Source organism: Electrophorus electricus, chromosome 12 (assembly GCF_013358815.1).
Source record: "Electrophorus electricus isolate fEleEle1 chromosome 12, fEleEle1.pri, whole genome shotgun sequence".
Classification (NCBI taxonomy): domain Eukaryota; kingdom Metazoa; phylum Chordata; class Actinopteri; order Gymnotiformes; family Gymnotidae; genus Electrophorus; species Electrophorus electricus.
The window spans coordinates 13065703-13086661 of record NC_049546.1 but is presented as its reverse complement, the minus strand read 5'-3'; the positions used below and the strand labels follow the sequence as shown (position 1 = coordinate 13086661).

Genomic DNA, 20959 nt, shown 5'->3' with positions numbered 1-20959 from the left:
AACTGCATTGCGAACGAGCCATTGTTTGCTGGCCTGTAGGAGACTTCTCCTGAAATACAGCCACCCACATGCAAGTGGTGCCCCTCCCCACCCCTGTCTCATGAGAAACTGCATTGGTTCAAAAGATAATGAGAGAAACCTGGAATGGCAGTTAAGAAGTGGAGTGTGGAGAAACAAAAGGTGGAGAGGGCTGTGTCAGCAGTAGCAGGTACACACAGTAGAAGAGCAAGAGGGAGATACAGTCAGAAAGAGAGAGAGGGAGACACAAAGAAAGAGGGAGAGAGAGAGAAAGAAAGAAAAAGAGACATCATAGAGAGAGTCTACATAGTAGACATCTTCTGAGCTCCTCCAGCCTGTTGTGCTACATTACTTTAAAATCAGTCATGTAGCATGGCTTTAGGCGAGCCAATGACTTTCACTTAAGAGATCTATAAGCTGCGATGATAGTGAGTGTGTGTGTCTGGGTGTGTGTGTGTGTGTGTGTGTGTGTCTGGGTGTGTGTGTGTGTGTGTGTGTGTGTGTGTGTGTGTGGTAGGAGGATGCTAGGTAAATTGTCCCTCCTGGATTATTGCGTCACTCTGTTTTCGTTACTTTCCTTGATATTTGAATCACAAGAGAAAGCTTTCATATCCTCGTTGGAGGAAGCTGGTTGCCTGTCAGTGTAATAGTGCATGCTGGATTAAGAGGTTATTTCCCAGGAGTGGGGATATGAGTTCGAACGTCACTCATATCCCCCCTCCTCTCGCCCTCTCTTGTTTTCCCTCTGTTTTCTTTCTCTAAGTTCCCGTGTCTGTGTCTCTCTGTTCTCTCTCTCTATATATGCTTCTTTTTGTTCTCATGCTTTTTTCAGCTATTCTCTCTTTCTTTCTCTCACTTTTCTTTCTCTCTCTCCCTTTGTTTCTTTTTCTCTGTCTGTCTTTCTACATGTACACGTTCTGGCTTAAACTGCGGCGTTGCCAGGGAGCCTCCTTGCACCAAAATTTCCAAGCCTGCATTCTGTACACTTTGCCACACGGTGGAGAAAGAGCTGAAATGTGCCATTTGGAGATTCGTTGTTATTCCAATCACACTTTAGATGCAGCAGGGGCCAATAAATTTCTGCGTAATTGGCTCACTCCAGCAGCTATAGGCAGGCACAGAGTAAAGCCCAGGTGGGGTTTTCAGATGGATTTATTAGAATGGCTATTTCATTAATTAGCAACTCTAATGTGTGTGTTAATCAATACAGAGATGCGACTGAAATATGACACAGATTGGAGATGGATGAAATTAAATGGTAATGTGTGTACTCTACCTCATTTTTTATTTGCAATCTTTATGTTTTCTGAAAGATGCTTTGGTTATAGTATTCTTTTGGTCTTTTATAACTTTTTCTGTACCTGTTTTTGAGAAGGTTTTTATGTATGTGAACAGAGACCTCTGCTGAACAAAGTGTACTTAGTGAAGTAAGTGATGTCACCAGCTACATAAAAGCAATGAAACTATATGAAAAACAATAAAATGCAATTGAACTTTTATTATTCATGATAAAATAATAGAATGGAAGAATTAAAAATGCATCTAAACCACTCAGATTGTGTTATGTGAGGATAACATAGGTCACATAGCTAATTGTGGTCAGAATCGACTGTCTGTAAGAGTTGAGCAGATGTTTAACAGACACACTCTCAATCAGTGAAGGCTTCGTCTGTTCAAGGGTCATGGCTGCAATAAATAAAAGAACAGCCTCTCTCCCGGGAGAGTAGGTGATGGAATAGACTCGGGGGCTAGCTGCTGAGCCATGCTTGTCAATGGGCCTGAACAGCATGGCAAGCCTTTCACCCAAAGATAGACAAGATGCTTCCAAGCAGATTTCATCAGTGTCGTGCCTGACACACAGCGCAAGAGCATCCAGCTACATTCAACCCAAGCTGGCTCCCTTGGGAGAACCAGGAGCATCAAGTTTTACATTGATTCTAGTGGAAGTCGACTCAAAATTGAGTGTGATTCCCCCTTGCTGCCCTCGTCAATGCAAGGGTGCATATTATTTTTCACCTCTGCGGAGATATTCAGGCGCTGCAGCAAATTAAGTGTGACTGACTGGTGCAACACTGCTGTCATGGTTAGGGTTATTTTCACACCTGCCTGATGCTTTTTCTACATCTTCATGGCCAGCTTGCCCGCAGTCAGGTTTTCACCTGGATAGACTTTGGCTGTGCCTAGATAGCAGGCTCTATCGAATGCCGAGATGAGGTTTAGTGTTGTTTCCAGTGTCACTTTATTTTAATGCCATGTAATATCCCAAATAAAAGATTACTTATGGGTATAATGAAAATATCAGATTTGACTGCCTCTCTGTAGATTGCTGTTCGCCACTCTTCTCTTTAGACCCAGTGCTGCAACCAAAACAAAGACTGCATGTGTCTTATTTGAACATGAGTCTTAAATGACAGATGTTAATGTAGTCAATCATGACATGTCCTGTTACCTGCTCAAACTGAGAAACACACCCACTGAAACATTCAAGGAAAAGGAAGTTTCTTCTCGAATTGCATAAATGTCAATTAGTTTGCAGCCCACGTGTGAAAGGCTGAACAAAGCGGCTGTAATAAAAAATATCGATCACGTTCAGCAATAATGTGTCAGTCCAATAGTGCCTGAGTAGAAAAGGACATTGACTGAATGCCTGAGTTCACTGCAAAAACCTCCAGGACATAATGTCCCTTGTATTAGGAACGATCACTGCATTATTACCGCCCCCTGCCCCTGCGCTCATGATTTAGATTCAGGCAAGCAAACAGAACTGTGTGCAGATAACCAAGCCTGTAGATACCCAAGCCTGCCAGTATGATAATTACATCTCAGATGGATGACCTTTCTTATGCCTCCCGTTTAATGCGCATGATGCATATGGTTGTGATTACCACCATGGCCAACGTGTTTTCCGACTTTTTGATCAAGATGAGCATATGTGCTGGTTGTTTTTCTGTCTTTTTTTTCTGGCTGCAATGTTTCATCAATCAGTGTATCCACCGGTACTGTGCCCCCTGTCCAGACTCTCATGACCAGCAGCGGCTCTATTAGCTGAATGCAGCAGGCTTTGGCTCATTAACTGTGAGACTGTGGCCCTCTGGGATACTGACACGGCCTTGGATATGTGACCTTTAGACACCTAATCAACTTTTAACACCTCACTAGATCTCCTCTGCCAGTGAGACAGGTAGGAAGATGGCTAGTAGCCCAGAATCGCCCCTGATCAGCTCAACACCAGCAAGGCCCCAAGGTGCCAATTCACCCCGAAGTAGTTGCTCACTTTAAAGGGTGCGATCGCAGTGATTCAAGTGGGGCTGACTTCCAGAGCTGAGAGGTACAATCAGATAATAAAAGGGAGAAGTGATAGGGCAAAGTTCCCCAAGGTTTGTTAAATTTAGAACCAAATAAGGTTGTATGATCTTCTCTGTAGAGGCAGCAGTTCTGTTTTGACCATCTCACATGCTCGGAGGGCGGTTATTTGTCGCGCTGCTGCCTCTGCATAGAGAAGGAGCGGCTCGATTCTGAAAGCTATTGTTAGCGCCTGCCACTGCTTCTCGGTCTCTTTTCTTCTTCCGTTCCATGGCTTGTCAAAACCCTCCCTCACAACATCGTTTTATCAATATTGTCGGCTGTCAAAGGTGAAGGCTTTGTTGAAATGGCGAAACACAGAGAGTCAACTCATCAGGGAGAGACTGTGGAATTAGGAGGGAGTAATAGGAACCCGGCATGCACACAACAGCCATTGTTATCTTTCTTGACAATGCATTTATGTATTGCTGTCTATTCTTTTGATACAGGATTATTTAAACATTTGGAGTAGGGCCAAAATTATTAAACTGCAGGCTCTTCCTTTCGTACTCAGAATCAGAGGAAGTGGCTTTGTGACAAGGGTGACACCTGCGTTGTCCCTTAAGCAAATCATTTTTCCAGTACTTTTCTTTCTTGACCTTTGGCAGAGCGAACAACAGTGCAGTTTACTCAGGCAGGCTGCATACTGTTGCCTTTTTCTCAGATCCACGTTACAGCACATAGAGAGGTACAATAGTAGAGCTGTGAGGAGGGCTCTCCAAGCCACCCATCAACTAACAAGCGAATGTCAACAGTGAGATAATGAGAGGCAGATAAGAACAGATGGTGAAACTCAACTCTTCCCTGTCCCTTTGGCTTGGACTTGCAGACAAGTGTGCAGCACGCAAGATTTCACAGCCCAAAACTGCAGAATCGATGGCAGAATCAATGCGCCGTCTGCAGGATATTACAGCTCAGAAGTAGTCCGTTGGTTTCCCTTTGGGGTAGTTTTTGAATATAACACTTTTTTTCTTTCTTTCTTTTTTTTGGGGAAGAAACATGTTATGGACACTGTCTATAGAAGGCTGCCAGACATGTTTAGAATTAGCTAGTGACCACACCAGGCCCAATACTGTTTTACTGTTTTGACCAACTCGCTTTATGCAAGAAATTGCAATATTTGCAAAAACAAATGGTAGGTTCAAATGTGCAGACCATCACAAAGCTTAAAATATGTGACAAACTAGCCCAAATTCCTGTGTTTGAAAACCAATATTGAACCTTAGTAGGCTACAGAGGGCTGAAAACCTTCAACGCTTTTACTGAACACCCCTGGCAGTTGTGCAAATGGTAGTGACATGATGAAAGCAAATATATTCTCAAATATACGTTGTGACTATTAGGGCCTTTGGCCAACAGTTAAGATTACATAGCTTCAATGCCATTGTCTACATGATGCAGCTCATTCTTGCTAACCCTAAGGCCTGTCTTGCTATAGCTAAACAATTTACTAATGGGCTACATGCACACAAAAAGTGTTTATGTGAAATATTCCCATTAACAGGAAATACAAACAGGTTTCCTGCATTAGTTATGTGATGGTCTGATCCATCACAGTGTATTTAGAATCAACAGAGCAAGGGTGCCCTGTAATACCGTTTTGTATGTTGTGTGATGGCACACTGTATCCACTAGCAGCAAAGCTATTTCCAAGGAAAAGCGTCCAGCTGGGTGAAATTGCGTCAGTGGGTGCCGTTGCCGTCTGTCTGCAGCTAGCATTTTCCCAAAGCCTGTGCATCCTGTGTACAATGTAGATTATTAACTCTTCTGCGTAACTTGCCATAAAACTGAACTGCATCACTCAAATTAGCAATGGCAGACAAGTACAAAAATATTATCATCTTTTTCTAAATGCAAATCTAAGTTTTATAAATTGCAAGGCAGTTGCTGTAGACATTATTTTGCATTTGTTTTTTTTTTTTTTTACAGATTAACTGATTTTAATTTTTTTTAGTAATTAATTAGCATGTGAGATGGAAGCTACATTGTAAATAGCATGCCCATTTCTATAGGCACTCCAACACAATGGAAAATATGAGCAGTTGTGGCCTTTGTCACATATAACACATATGGGAGGAGTACTGAACTTACTGTGGGTTCTCTATAATAAATTCATGATGTCAGGGTATTATTCAATGCTTAAGCTTAAAAAGTGTCAGGAAGAAGGGGAACAGATGAGACCATACCTTAAATCATAGACTTGGCAAGGAAGCAGACTGCAAAAGAAAAAGGATGAGGATAGAAAAGGTTTGTAGAATTCATAAGAATTTTAGTATGGGGTTTTGGATAGCATCTTACTGTAGTCTAATGGCCAGAAATATAAGACCTAAATATAAAGAGAGAACGAGGAGACAAGTAGGTGGTGAATACAAGTAAACGACACCAGAGCAGATAGACAAGAGGGTATATGCCTAATTAGATGCTGGCTACTCCATTAAAGGCAGCATTAGCACATATCGTGACATTTCAAATAAAACAAACAAACAAACAAAAAACAAAACAAACCACAAAAGAAAAAACAGAAAATGACAGTTTGCTGTAGGCCTACTCTATACATGAGTGCTGTGGGCTGTAGGCTTACTCCATACAGGAGTGCTGTGAGTGGAGCCTTTTAGGCAGTGTTTGTGATATACAAGGGAAAAGCAGAAGAAATAGAAGGGTAGTGTATCAACTGAGGTTTGGGGAAGAGTTGTTTAATGATGCTCATTAAGTATATACTGTTTCTCCAGCTTTTAATCACCATTTTTAGTTAAAAAATACAACTCTCAGATTTTTCGTTGAACTTAAAAAAGTGTTAGTATATATTTATTTGCTTCTTCTGAAGTGACAAGGTCAAATGGCCTACAATTACTGAAAGCTTCTTTTGTCCATCTTACAAATTCAGGCTACTTCTGATTTAGGAAACACACTGAATCTGGCATAATTGTATGGCATGCTTGATGATCCTATTGTTCTTTTTTATTATTATTTGACTACTATTTCTTAAGGATAGCTTCAATTCAAAGTGTTAAGAAATCACTCTAACCCATCAAAGCAAAGTGACATCCTGACATGGTGTATCCTGACATCCATTAATGATTTATGAAAGCTCTAAAATTTTATATATAAAAATATTGTATATTGCTATAAATAGTTGTAATTGTATTAACTAAAGCAGAAGAAAATGTATCTAGATATGGAATGTTGAAATGGCTATAATTAAAACAGGTATTATAGATAAGTTAGGGACATGACTGCATTAGCTGCTGCTATCAATGGATTAACAAATTCATTTCCTTGGCGCATGTAATGAATTGTGGAAGGGAAGCTATAGTTCTAAAGCTGTAGATTCTAAGGTCCACATCCACTGACCCAATACAATAAGGAGATTAACCCCAGGCAATGGCAAGGGTGCAAACTGACACCTCATTCTCCTTCCCCTAGGAGGTACCTGAAAATGTGAAATTACCGACTCACTGCCCGATCCCCCCCCCACACACACAACATATATATGACTTACATCTTAAGCCATCTCTTTTTTACTGGAATAAGGCATAGAATTTAACTACTTGGTTTCTGCTCCATTTCTTCAGATTTGGGCCAGAAATGAGACCTGAAGCATTTCTATGTGGTTCCTCCAACAACCATCCTATTGTCTTATCATGTGATGAAGCCTATCAACCAGTAATTAATCATCTAGAAAACATTCACTGCAGGCTAAGAATTCACTGCAGGCTCATTAAAGGATACACAGAGCAATGTTCTATTTCAGCATGCGCAATCTATGTATCATAGGTCAAAACAGGAAAGAAATTCAGCCTATTCTGAAAATGAGAACATACTTCTAAGCTTACCCATATTGCTGCATATTTAGATAATACCTAGTATCATCTGTTTCATTGTTCTATATCACGCCTGTTTTACCCACTATTTTCGAGAGGAATGCCTCTATTGTGCTTCCACTCGCACATGCTTGGTTAATATCTTACATTAGCAGCCATTTCTTTATCTTTTTTTATCCTCTTTTATTAATCTCCTACTACAGCTCCACAACTACGACTGTAGAGGCACGTGTGAATGCTGGCATGGTGACTCAAGTCAAACGTCATTGGTCACTCATGTCGGCGGTATGAATGAACGAGGGTCCGGCATGGTAATTGTGACCATGGATGTGGAGGGCCCGAGAATGATGCATGCATGCGTATGTCTAAATGGTAGGCCTCATAGAATGAGAGTCCAGGGCCCACTCCAATGAATCACTCTTCCCTTATAGGGCCGCTAGCCTTGTGTTTACAGTATTGTCTCTTTTCTCTTGTGCTGTTAGATACCCTTACTTTCACTTACATCTGTTTAATTAATCACCTGTGATTTTTACAGTATTTAACATCAGACTTTGTTTATAGGTTCACTGTGTGCACAGGAAATTTTGGGGTGGTATAATTGCACTTTGTAGGATTTCATTCATCTCAGTTCCTAAAAATCAGCTGGAGAACATTGTGGGAAAAGATTTCAGTATTATGGAACACTTTCTCTTTTTACTGCATACCATAGCAAATATATCTGTTGATGTACTAGAAAAAAGCCACAAAGCAGCTCTGTGATTCCCGGGGTTGTCTGTGCTCTCACTACGTTGTGCTGTCACACAGCAACTCGGTGGTATTGCTCTTATCTGCTGCACGCATGGCCTTGCTTCCTTATGCCGTTTACCTCTCTGGAAGCGTTAGCATGCACCAGCCAGATTGGGCAGCTGCATCGCTGACTCTGCACACCCGAGGGGTGAGGCTTTCTACGCACCATGTGGTAATTACTCACTGGCCCAATCAGCTTCAGAGGAGCTGGGCACCCATGCCAGGCTCCATCTCTTGTTCTACCTTGAAGCTGAAGATTGATTTTTCGAATGCTGCAGCCATTCAATTTTGTCAAAACATAAATGTTTCTATGCAGTCTTGATTTACTCTTGAACCTTATTTCTTTCTAAATATATTTTGATATGTGCTTAAAAATCATTTTTAGATGTTTTTTTCATAGGTTTTTGGAATTGCTGTTGAAGTAGCAAATCAGATGCATTAAAGGCTGAAGCCATAGTAGGTTTTTTTATTTTACCAAATTTTTAAGATAAAACTTATGTTTGTAAATAATGATCCTTGTTCAACAAAGGATAAATAAATACAGTAGAGTAGAATGGCATGGAGTGAGTTAACATGGCTGCACATGTGGGGAACATTGTTGGATGTTGGTTTGTTCTCCAGCCGAATACTTAAGCCAGAGGGATGCTGTTATATGCAATCAGTATCCCTCAACTGACATTTAATCCAACATGTTCATGACTGCTCGACTACAGAGGCTCTCTTTCCCTCTCTGCTGCCGCAAGCATGCTTCACTGGCAGTATCCGCAATGCACCACCCAAACTGTATTAATTCAGCCTCATGGGTGACTTCCTCGCACATAAACTTCTGCTCAGCTTCATCTTTTCTTTGAAGAAAATTTGTCTGGCTTTTTTTTTTTTTTTTTGCTTTTTTCTCCTCCTGTTGCTCATTAGACATGATGCGACCTCTTCCTCTCTATCTGCCTCTCTCTCATTTTTCCTGTCACTGTGGTGGAAGAACAACAAATTGAGAGAGGTTTTAGGTAAAACCTTAAATTTTACTCCAGCTTCTTTACCCTCATATTCAGAGTCCAGCTCTGTAGCTCACGTACTTTCACTTCAGCAGCTGGTTTGTTATAACTTAGCCGGTTAGTGAAGAGCAGATCACTTTAACTGTAAAGAAACTTCACAAATAAATTGAAAGCTATATATACATAGAAGTGCTCCAGGGGTTAACAACTATAATGTCAATGTGAAATTGAGATTAAAAAAGGAAAGTATTGCATTGCGTTGCCTTGGTGATGGTAACCATGAATCTTTACAAAGTTAGTGCTCGTAGATTTAAAGTTCATACCGTGAGTAACTCAGGTCCTTGACAGAGTGGAGTCTCATTTAAAACACTGTCCATGAAAGGCATTGTAAATGAGAGGCTTGTGAGTTAAGAAGCATCTGCAAGCTGACATAAATTTGTAAGTCATAGTTAACCAATGGAACATTTCTACCAACATTTTTATTGGGGTAATATGTCAAGGGCTTTGCCTGTTTGGTTCTGTCTTTAGGTGGGACAGTGGAGGTGATGCACACGAGGAGTAACGCCTTCTCTAATTGATGGATGTCCCAAAGGAGACCAGTCTCATTGTGCAGGCTTTGAATTCAGCACAGACCAGTGCATTGGACCAGACCGGTAAGGCAATAAAGCCTTCAGTAAATAGAACAATTTGTACTGCTCTTGGTTTTTCTTCCAATTCTATTACAGTTTAACAGTCCACCATTAATTATCCAAAAGATAAAGCCTACACTCTGTGTTCTTTCGAGGTGATTGTGATTATCATTCGTTTCATAAACCAGGAAGAAAGAAAGGCTGCACCTTGAGTTAGTGTGGATGCCATGAAGCCATGAAATTCTACTCTGTTCCACCTGGATTAAACACATTGTGCATTAATCTTCATTCACGTAGCTGGTGGTGTTGGTGTAGGAAGGCTCCGGTGCACGTAGCTGTACTGTGCTGTACCTCCAGTTTATCATGACTGGTCGCTTTACTCAGGTCCAGCTGAGGGATTTGGAGCCTGGAGCTGGACAGACAGCATTTTCTTGATCACAGAGATAAGCATCAGAGATCGGCCTTGATCTCAATGAATGACAAACATTGCTGATCTTGCAAATTATAGCCTTTTTCCATGAGTGGGGCAGTTGGGCAGGGGGTGGGAATGAATCATCCCACAGTTACTCGTCTCTAATTACCAACATCCGGTGTGGATAAATTGATGTTTCTACACCATTCACAAATGCCAGAGACCATTAAGGACCAGACTGCCAGCTGCTATAACAAATTCCTGGCTACCATTCGCTCTCTCACAATGGTTTCCCCCACACCTTTGGAATCTAGGTGCCTCTGTGTGGTAGCATCAGATGAAAGATGGGAGGGGACAATGGAAATGTCACAAACAAAAATGGCTTTAGTATACTGTATCTTGGTAATATCTTGAAATCTTCACTTCTGTGTTGAAGCTATTGGTCAATTGCCAGCCTAATACCATGTGATATTTACTTGTATTGGTTGGAGACATCTAGCATATGTACTCACTGGTGCAAACTTCTCACTTGTTCCCAATTTCAAACATTTTGAGACAGCAATATATGAAGGTGGGGAAGGATTATCAAACACACACATTATGAGGTTTAAAAAGCTTGTAAAAAAAGACCAACCCATAGCTTTTTGTTCCATTTCACATCAACAAAGGGGAAATTTGCTTCTCTAAAACAAAACATGCGAGGCAGGATTGCCATTCCATCATTTTAAAACAGGCGGGTTTGTGGTCATATACTCACAGAGCTGGTAGAGACTAGAACTAGAGTGGGACAACAAATATGAGAAATCATAAGCTGGAAACTGGAAATGCCAGCTTGGATCCAAATCACTTTACTTAACCATCACTGTTTGTTTTATTTATCTGTTTATCTATTTATTAATTCTTCACATGGCTTTAGAGAGCATCATTGATCAGATTCAATCAGATAACAAAAGTTACTCATTAGCAGATATAATCATATTCAGGTCTTCATTTCTCCATGTATGCCATACATAATATGTTGGTTGTGGCTCAAGGCTATGTGTGAAGAAAATATGAGGTAAATTCTTTGTGATTCTTCTTATGTCTTACATGGTTCTGGTGCTATGTGTAACATAGTAAATCTTGGCAGTGGTTAGGTTCAGGACAGCACTGCCTTTTGCCAAAGTCAATATCACCCCCATATGCTCATTTGTGAGTGTCCATATAATACTGAAATACTGTGGTAAAAAGGAATAAAGAAGGCATGCAGCACTTTGTTATGCATAACATAAATGAACAATTATCTCAAACTGTACATTTATGTTGAATATTTCTGATACTTGATAGCAAGTGAAAATGTGACGTTACTTCCCTCTCACCCTCCGATGTCAGAACCAATTAGTCAGCTTCTGTCAGCTCCCTGTGATATTCTGCTCCACAGCTTGGCAGAAAAAGCAGCAATTTTTTGTTGGAACAGCTGAAGGTTCTGGACTAACATGCAAAGTCTATTCCAAGACATAATCACTAAAACTCTTACATTAGATAGTGGATTGTAACTAAATAAATGTCCTGAATTCTCTTTTGTAATCCACAGATCTGGAATAGCAGAACACATTTTCCCCTTGACCATGGTTATAGGATCAAAGAATTGAATAAAGTGGGATATATTTACTAGATTCATAGAGTATGTTTTTTTTGCCTTTGATATCCTGAATAGGTTGTTTTGTATAGACAAAGGGGACCTCATCCATGATCAGTATGCCAGAGTGGCCAGTAGATAAATAAAGAACACAGAATACATAGAAGTATAAAAAGGGACAGCTTCTACTCTTCTACTACAATGCCCCAGAGGCAGTAGCACTTTCGTGCCATAGATCATTCAGCATCAACGTGGCACATTCATAGCTATGAGCGCCTTTCTATAAATAAGGTATTTCTTCATGAATTTGTGTAGTTCTTGACTTTTTCTATAAGACCGCACAAGATTATTTTTATTTCTATCTTTCTAGAACTTTCACACCTGGCGAAGTGGTAATTGTCATACCAGAGTGGTGTAAATATTTTTTTTGTGTGATAGTTAAGGGTATATGTGCGCATGTGTATGATTGTTCATGTTCGGGTTAGTGTTTTGGCTTGGAGGGATATGGTGTTGTCATGGAGCCATCTGTTTTCAGCTGGACCATTACCTTCTCAGCTGTTACAGTGCAACAGAGCCTTATAGCCAGACAGGAGCGCACACAGACACACACACACACACACACAGACACAGACACACACACACACACACACACACACACACACACACACACACACACACACACACACAGTATTCAGAAGAGCATTTCTTAGACATATGGTACAGAAAAAGATTGTTTGGTTAGCATGTTTTCAATATATAGCTGTCAGTTAGATTTTAAAATCAAACTGACAATTTAAGGTTAAAAATAGACTTGCTCTTGGCTTTAAACTTGTTTATTATCTACAATGCAGTGTGCATTCTGTGTGTTAGAAAACATTAAATGAAAACAACAAGGAGTTTTTAAGAAGGCAATCGGCAATTTTTTAAATGCAAAAGCTATAAAAGTGGTATTTATTTGTCACTGAAATTAGTACTTTTAAAGCATGTCATAAAGTAATTTCAGGTGTTAGGTTGTGAGAGTTACATCACAAATCAAAGCAATATTTATTCAAGCAACATAGTCTGGTTTATTTGGCTACACTGTGCAGCTATTTCATTTAAGTGGTTGTTTTCTAGTTGATAACCCAAGCTGCTCAAAACTTTTCCCTGCCCAAGATCCAAAGAAATATTACCTGATCCAAATTATCCCAAATCGTGCATTCAGAATATTATAGCAAGAATGTTATAGATTTGTTGCTGCTTTCTGAAAGAGCTCATGCATTTAGCTTACAACCATTTTGTATTTTTGTGTTCACTTTCTCACTTTATACTGTATTATGTGAAGTTTTGTACTGTGCTGTTTTAAGGGCTAATTTAATTCAACAGCTTGCAGATAATGAGGGAGGCAGGTGGATGTGGTATTGGTTATATTGTTTCTAACATATGGGTATGCCTTTTCCCATGTGTATGTACCCTATCTGCCCCAGCTGCCACAGACTAATTATTCAAAGCAAACAAACCTATCTCCTTGTGTAAACTAGCACCTAGCACACCCCATCTATCTATCTATCTATCTATCTATCTATCTATCTATCTATCTATCTATCTATCTATCTCTGTTTCTCTCTCTTACACAAACACACACACACACACACACACACACACACACACACACATACACACATATATCAGTCTTGGTTCCTCTCAAAGTTTCTTCCTCATGATCTAGGGCGTTTTTCCTTGCCACTGTTGCCCTTGGCTTGCTCACTGGGGGCTTGGACTAGGACACTTGTAAAGTTGCTTTGTGACAACAGTGTTGTAAAAACTGCTATATAAATAAATTTGAATAAATTCCCATATTATTGGCATGGATTGCAGCTAAAGTGCAAGTTGTCACATAACTCTGTGTTTGTTTTTTTGTCTAGGATTACATGAGCTGAGAAGTAATCTGAGGCTGTATGGTACTCCAGATGCTGCCTTAGCCCCGTTATCTTCAATTGCTGCATTGAGTGCCCAAAGAGGGGATTCAGACTGCCAAAGGGTGGCACTGACATTAAGGGAGTATCAATTCTCGGGCCCACCTTCACCAGAGACTCTCACCGAGGCCCGTAAGCAGCCCGCTGATGAGTTCTGCGGACACGGCATTTCCCTCACATCCTGTGTTACCAAGGATGTGAGCCGCTGGGCCCTGGGGGAAGACAGCACCAAGCCACCCTTCACCATGATGGAGTCAATGGGTGTCTCTGGGCTGACCGAAGACTGCTTGATTCAGCAGAGCCGCAGTTGCCTGGGCTGCGGTGTCGAGACCAAGGATACATCGGATGCTGAGCCCAGTGTAAGCCTCAAAATGGCCGACATTAACCAGGAGTATGATGCTTGCTCCCTCTCTGACATTAGCATGCAGTGCATGAGCACCAGTGAGACAGGCAATTATGGGGAGCAGCTCTTGTCTGACCAACTTTTGAGCTTTCCCATGCCTAAGTCCCAGCTGGAGGGAAAAAAGGATATGGAAAAGATAGAAAATGAGCCCAATCAGACATCCAAAAACATGCATGAAGGTCTGTTGCTGGACAAGTGCAATGGAGAAGAGAGCCTGCTCACCACTTCAAACCAGGACTGGGGTTACTTTGAGTCCTTCATCAGTGAGAGCAAAATGGAGCTGCTGGACCTCTGTTCAAAAAATGAGCTTTCAGTGAACCTCTTCTCAGAGGAGGATGTGGACAACTACATGTTTGACGATGATGATGATGATTCAACACTAAGCAGTGACATGTGCTCACTGAAGATCCGCTATGAGTCCTTCCAAGACAACATGAGGGAAAAAACTAATGTTCTTCAGGAGGAAGCACAATTCAACTTTTTCCCCAGTGTCCTAGTGAACTGCACTAAAAAAGAGACTAATGTAGTTAGGCGGAGTGTGGATGGACTCTTACCCAAACCTGAAGAGCTTGGACTAGAACATGAAAGTAAAGGAGATGACAATGACAGCTCCTTAGATAGGACACCTGATTACAGTCCAAAAATGAACTACTTCATTGATTCTAGCAACTCAGCTGAAGACTCAGGAGAGTACAGTGATGACAGTTCCTGCACTGGGTACTCCATTGACACTTTCCATGAGGGCAAACATAGAAATTCATTTTCTCTAAAGAATGTATGCTCTTCCCCTCTAAATTATGGACTACGAGCAAAGCGAAAAGTGAGGTACAGTGATGACTACCTTTATGATGTTGACTCAATTGAAAGTGAAAAAAACAATGAAAAGCGTGAGAAACTGTCTTGTGGTCCTAAAGAGGAAGAGGATGATGATTGGTGCCCTAAAAAGAGAAGAAAATCCTCCCGCAAGGAGCCACCTGTGATAATCAAATATATAATTATTAACAAGTTCAAAGGAGAAAAACGCATGTGTGTGAAGCTCAGCAAAACTGATCCAGCAGTCACAACTGTAAGTTTAACTGAGGACTTAATCAGCGAATATCAAAAACTCGCTCCTCTGAAGGATTTCTGGCAGGAGAAGCACAGGGAGCAAGAGGAGCAGCTTCGGCAGGCGGCAGGAGATAAACACAATTTCCATCTTAATGGTCGCCATCGGCCCTTTAGTTCCAGTCCTCCCAAAAGGAAACACAAGCTAGCAAACAGACTCAGGATTCAGAGGATTCAAACTGTGGAGCAATCACCCCAGAAGCAGGGCTTCTCTCCCTCTGATCCCAGGGTGGACGTTGGCACTAAAGACGAGACGGCCCCCACAGCAAGGCCATTAACAATGGCAGCCTCCAGCTGTGCAAGTGCATTAGATGCAAATGACATCATACACACTGTTACCCCAAAGAGCAGATCACAAGAGAGAGAGGAGAGGAGAATGGGAAATAAAATGGTCAGAATACGGAAATTCAAAAGCGAAGCGAGGCTGAAGTGCAAGAAAATGAGAGACCTTGAAGAGAGTGGCGAAAGCATGACAAACCCAGCTGACGCTTGTGCAGTGCTAGAAAATAAGGACATGGTAGGGGGTGGCAACGAAACAGAGATTGACTCAGCTGTACACAGTCCCCAGTTGTGTGAGAGTCAAACACCTGAGGATACTGAAAAATTTGCTTTCATGTCTGCCACCTGCTCCCCTAATAATGCTACGTCATCCCAGGATGTGGCCACGAGTGTACCCGTTATCCCCGGAGGCTACCTACAGACATTATTAGATGCTTCAGATTCCTCAGGCAGCTCTGGTGTCCCTTTCTTCCCTCAGCAGACCCCCAGGCAACATTCACTGGGACTCTCATTGGAAGATCAACAATTTGCTTCTCTTCAGCTGGCCCAAAGCTGTGTACTCTCCCCACCCTCTGAATCAGAGCTCCAACAGTCACCCCAGAACTGCCCAAATCTCACCCAGATGTGGCACTCCCAGCTTGGCCCAAACCAGCAATTCACTTCAAATATCCCTGAAACAGCCATCCTGCCCAACAATTTCTCTAATGCCATGCCTGTGCCAATGTCAGAGAATCTGGCAGTGCCAGGGTACAGCCAACTGGGTCTGGAAGGCAACAGAATGCTTTATGAAAAAAATTACATGCCCGAGCAGGCGCTGCCGCCTGATGCAGAATTTCAAGTGTGTCAGGTTCCCTGCGTGGAGGGCCAGCTACAGTTTCAAAGAGGCACACTGCACACTGACAACGGCAGGCTCATCAGTTTTGACTCAGTTGGCTCGCTGTCAGCTACTTCCAGCAATTACAGCTCTCTGAGTCTCAAGTCCTGCGAGAAGGATGGTGAGGATGATGTGAACGAGAACTTTCTGGCCCACTGCAGTCCCAAACTGGTGATTCAGCAGAGTATTGATGCAATCACACCCCTGAGGGAGTCCACAGACTTACTGGATATCTCTAACTTCACTCCAGATAAATTCAGACACACATCTTTGTCCGAGCTATCACCCCCTGAGACACCCAATTTATCCCCCCAGGTCATAGGGCGAGAGATGAAGATGGTGGGAAAAGCCAAGGTTCTCTCAAATGGGTCTGAGATGCCACTGGAGGACAACCAAGAAATGAAATGGAATTGTACCATGATAGAGCAGCAAAATCATCTGACTGGATTCACAGGTGATAGCCACCACTATCAGTTGCACAGTTTTAATCAAGATGACTGCTTATGTCTGAAAAAGGAAGGAGTGAATCAGGCCGACTTTTATGAGCAGGCTGCTGACATGATTGGTGGGATAAAAGGTGCAAAGTCAAAGAGGAAAAACAGCAGCAAACAATCTGCAGGTCAGGTCACCAAAAAAAGCAAAACACCAAGAGCTGCAAAGGGCGAGAAGGTCAAGAGCCCAAGACAGAATTCACGAGCATCCAAAAAGCTAAAAGCCTTATTGGATGAAAAGAGTGGTAAAAGCCAGCTTGGAGGCTCAAAGTATATGTCCCACCAGCTAACAGACAACAGTTCTGACGACTGGCCAGGCATGGGCTGGCCAGAGAAAAACAGTCAGGCTGATGACCAACGAGAGTTTGAAGAGCCCTCAAACATTCTTTCTAACATTGTATCGGGGATGGCTGAGGTGCAGCGTTTCATGATGGCCTCTATTGAACCAATATGGGGCCCAGCAGTAGACATCTGTTTACCCTCAGAGGCGAACAGTCTGAAGTTAAAGACTCTCAAAATCCTGGCAGGGACCTCATCTGATCCCAAAAAGAAAGGTGCTGTCTCTGTTGGGGGCACCAAAGGCAGGAAAGCAGGGGGCAAAGGTAGCAAAAATCAGGCGAAATTAAATGCCTCTCATCCCCTTTTCCCCCAGTTGACTCTGGGCTGTAACATGTTTGACAAGCCTAACCTTGGTGTCCCTGGCATAAATGGGCCTGCACACAAAAAGATGTACCGTCACAAAACCAGTGCAAAATTCCCTCGGATCGAAAACCTTAAGGGCAAGAGGGCTGAGCGAGACCCGAGTAAGGACATAGCACTGATGACCTCTTTTGAAAAACTGAGGTAATATTTTGTAACTAGCTGCTGATGCACGTTCCTCACTTTTCCCCCCAACTTCCTGCTCAGCCCTCGTCCCTGACATACCTGCACTGACTGACAGAATGCCAGAGATGCATGGAAATTACATTAAATTCAACCCACTCTTCTTATTTTTTGACCCCACCTACCCACTTCCTACCTTGAGCCCCAAGAAGATATAGATATCTTGCATGAGAAAATTCTTGTACTTGCAAACTACCTATTGAGTGATTGTTTAAGGCTTGACTGAGATTTTAAAATACCATGGCTGCATTTTCTTCTTGCTTTTGCTGTTTCTCCTTGTAGTTGTTTTGATTCTTTTTGTCTGAAGAGAAAAATCCTTGATAAATACAATGTCTTTTTGCAAGACTTTTCTTTTAACAGTGAAATTTGCTGCCCTAAACTTATGTAATTATATTCCTCATTTGAAACATAGCTATTCGGACAAAAATGCATTTGTGTAAGCTCCCACACCCCCCCCCCCCCCCCTTAGTTTCTGTATGCAGAACAGGTTGACCTCTCCCTCATACTGCCTGATTTTTTCAAGTGGGAAATGCTCAGCTTCCTGTCTAGGATAATCAACATTCTTTGTAGGCCCCAAGACATCAATAGCACATAATGGGACCATTTTGTATCGAAGACATATCAGATTAACATTTTTTTATTGATGGAACGAAGTTGAATTTTCATCCTATGCGTTTACTATGCTTTTACAGGAGTTTTACTGGAGCTTACCTTCGAGGGACATTTCTAAGACATGGGAATTAAATGTGCTTCATGTTTTTTTGCCTTTTCTTTCTTTTTTGTTGTCTATGTCCCTGTACAGAAATGCACTATTTAATGCAAACATTAATTCTTAAGCTCTATGTGCCAAATGTGAACAAATTTATTATGAATATGAATTCTGGCTGTTTCATTTACTATCTATAAGAATTTTGGCCCTTCTCTTTTGAGGCTCTGTGAAAGTTAACATTCCAGATTTTTCCTCTTTGCTTTTGGGACCATATATTGTGAAGAGCACCTGCAGCTGACAGTGGTACATAACCACTCACTTAACCAAAACAACAAGACGTTGAAGACTTTCCTTTTTTCCATCTACTTGCCAAATTCAGCTTTTCTCAGCATAACCTGGCTTTGAGATTAAAAAAGACAAATGAGGAGAGAAACATTTTAACAAAAAGCAGAGAATATATGTACAGTGCTCATTCGGGATAGATAAAGACTTCTAACTGATGTCAAAGTGTAAGCACAGTCAAAATGAGGTAATTCCCCTTACTGTAATTGGTGGGAAAGTATGTGTGAACTTAATTGGCATGGAAACCGACAGGGATAACTCCCATGTTAAATCTGAGAAAAAAAAAGTTAAACACTTGTAAAACACCCTTAAATTATCTTGAACATTTACAGTTAATGGAAATATCCAGATATGGTTCAGTAGGCCCTCAGATAGGCCCTGCACTGGACTGTAATATTGGATGTAGTGGTTTATACGATTTATAATTTTTTTTATAAAGAATAGAGTACCACAGTTGGTATGTCACATAGGTGTCAGGCACTGGGCACTTGTTTATTACTATACTGTTCTACCTACATGGTAGCATGTAAAGTCCTCTGCTACAGAACACAAACATGACCAGATGACTTCAGAGTTGTTGTAAGAGTATAAAGGCAGCAAACAATTACTTTATTGGCAAGTCTTACATCTTTAAATTCTAGAAAATATTGATGCATTGTATACATAAAAAGACTTACAACACATTAATCCAGTAACATCTCAAATTAATAAAGAAATCCATATACAATTTAAGGTAAATAGTGTTGGAAGCTCATTATAATTTTCTATAGGTATTTTGACTAGTGATGACATTCCCACAGTGGTACTCTGTGGAGAATTTGATTAGAATCCTGCACACCAATGAACGTCTATGATTATCAGAAAATATGCTGCTTGTAAAAGAGATGCTGCATTTGCTATTTCAGTTCAACTTAAAAACTGAAATAACTTTGAATTAAATGAATTATTGTTTCATTTTACTGAAATATGCATTTTCTACTTTAAAATATAAACGTCATTTTCTAGAAAATATTTTAAGGGACATGGTTGAGAATGGTTTAATGCTCTGGATCATTCCATTCTCCAAAATATTTCCATAACATAGTTTTACTCTGTGTCCTTCTGCCCTCTCTGTTCTGTCTAGCTTGCCATGTTTAGGAGCAGTTCATGCTGATGATGGGTAAACTGCACATGGGCCATCATGCCCAAACATCTGCCTTCTCTAATTTCTGCCTATTTTCAATTGAATGTACTTCTTCAGATTTGTACTGTGTGCCACTGTTGAGCTGCCTCCTCTTACTGGTGCTAAGGAAGTTTTTTTCCCTCCCAGATTCAATAAAGGAAAAAAAAATTATATACACACACACACTTCTGTATGAATATGAAAAAAAAGATCCCCTCTTTATGAATGTACAATATATGGATATATATTCACACAATAATAATTTGACATTAATTGGGATTACTTTTTGCTTTTTGTTGAAAAAATTATTGAGCTTTATAAATACTGTCGAGTTGAAGGATTCTTAATGAACTCTTGACATTACAAAAATACTGTATATTTTTCTCTGTGCCAATTTGTAACATATTTTGTAAGTGTATATTTTTCTTAGAAAGTGCTGTGAAGTATTAGTGTGTGTGAGTAACCTTTTTTGCGCCTCTGTAGGCTGTGAAAAGGATGTATAATGAAAAGGTTTCTGGTTTTAAAAACCAAAATACTAAGTAACATTAAAAAATCTACATTTTTGTTGGGAGTTTTGTACGAGGAAATTGACCTTGTTGTGGGAGCATTGTGTTATTGTGGAAAACACAAATAAGCAAACTAAAAAAATTAAGAAAAAAAAAATTTAATTTGTGAACTACTTGCTGTTTTATAGATTTTTCATGTAAATTATTCTAGTATTATTTTGTTTATGTTGTGTTGCAAAAGTTTTAAATATTTGTGAATCCGCCTGTATGGTGACAATGTAATATTGGTACTTGCTGAGTTTTGTAATAATGTTTATGGAGTAAATATACAATTAAAATGAGATTTTGAATGCTGCTTTTGGAAATTGTTAAGTTTGTTCGAATCGTATTGCTCGCTGTCTCCTTCACGTGTAGAAGTCATCCATGACATAGTACTGGTCTTAACGACAGACATCAGACAGCATTTATTAAGCTTATATCATATGCAGCATTAATAATTTTAGTTCGCCACTCCTTCAAAAGTGGGAATGTATTATAACTTAATTTAACTCCCACTGTATTCAAAATGTCGTTTTAAAACTACTTTTAAACTTAGTTTTACTTCGATATGCCAATAAAAAATTCGCATTAAAGAGTT

General features: G+C 40.6%; 1 protein-coding gene across 1 annotated transcript in view; it reads left to right on the top strand.

The window, feature by feature from the left end:
- The window catches only part of nexmifb (neurite extension and migration factor b), a 39807-nt gene extending 19135 nt beyond the window's left edge, over window positions 1-20672 (top strand). Inside the window, exons 2-3 of the mRNA XM_027031569.2 lie at window positions 9485-9609; window positions 13520-20672. Coding sequence (XP_026887370.2) covers window positions 9534-9609; window positions 13520-17568 — 4125 coding nt within the window. The 5' untranslated portion in view covers window positions 9485-9533 and the 3' untranslated portion in view covers window positions 17569-20672. The remainder of the gene's footprint in view (window positions 1-9484; window positions 9610-13519) is intronic.
- Window positions 20673-20959: the final 287 nt, after the last annotated feature.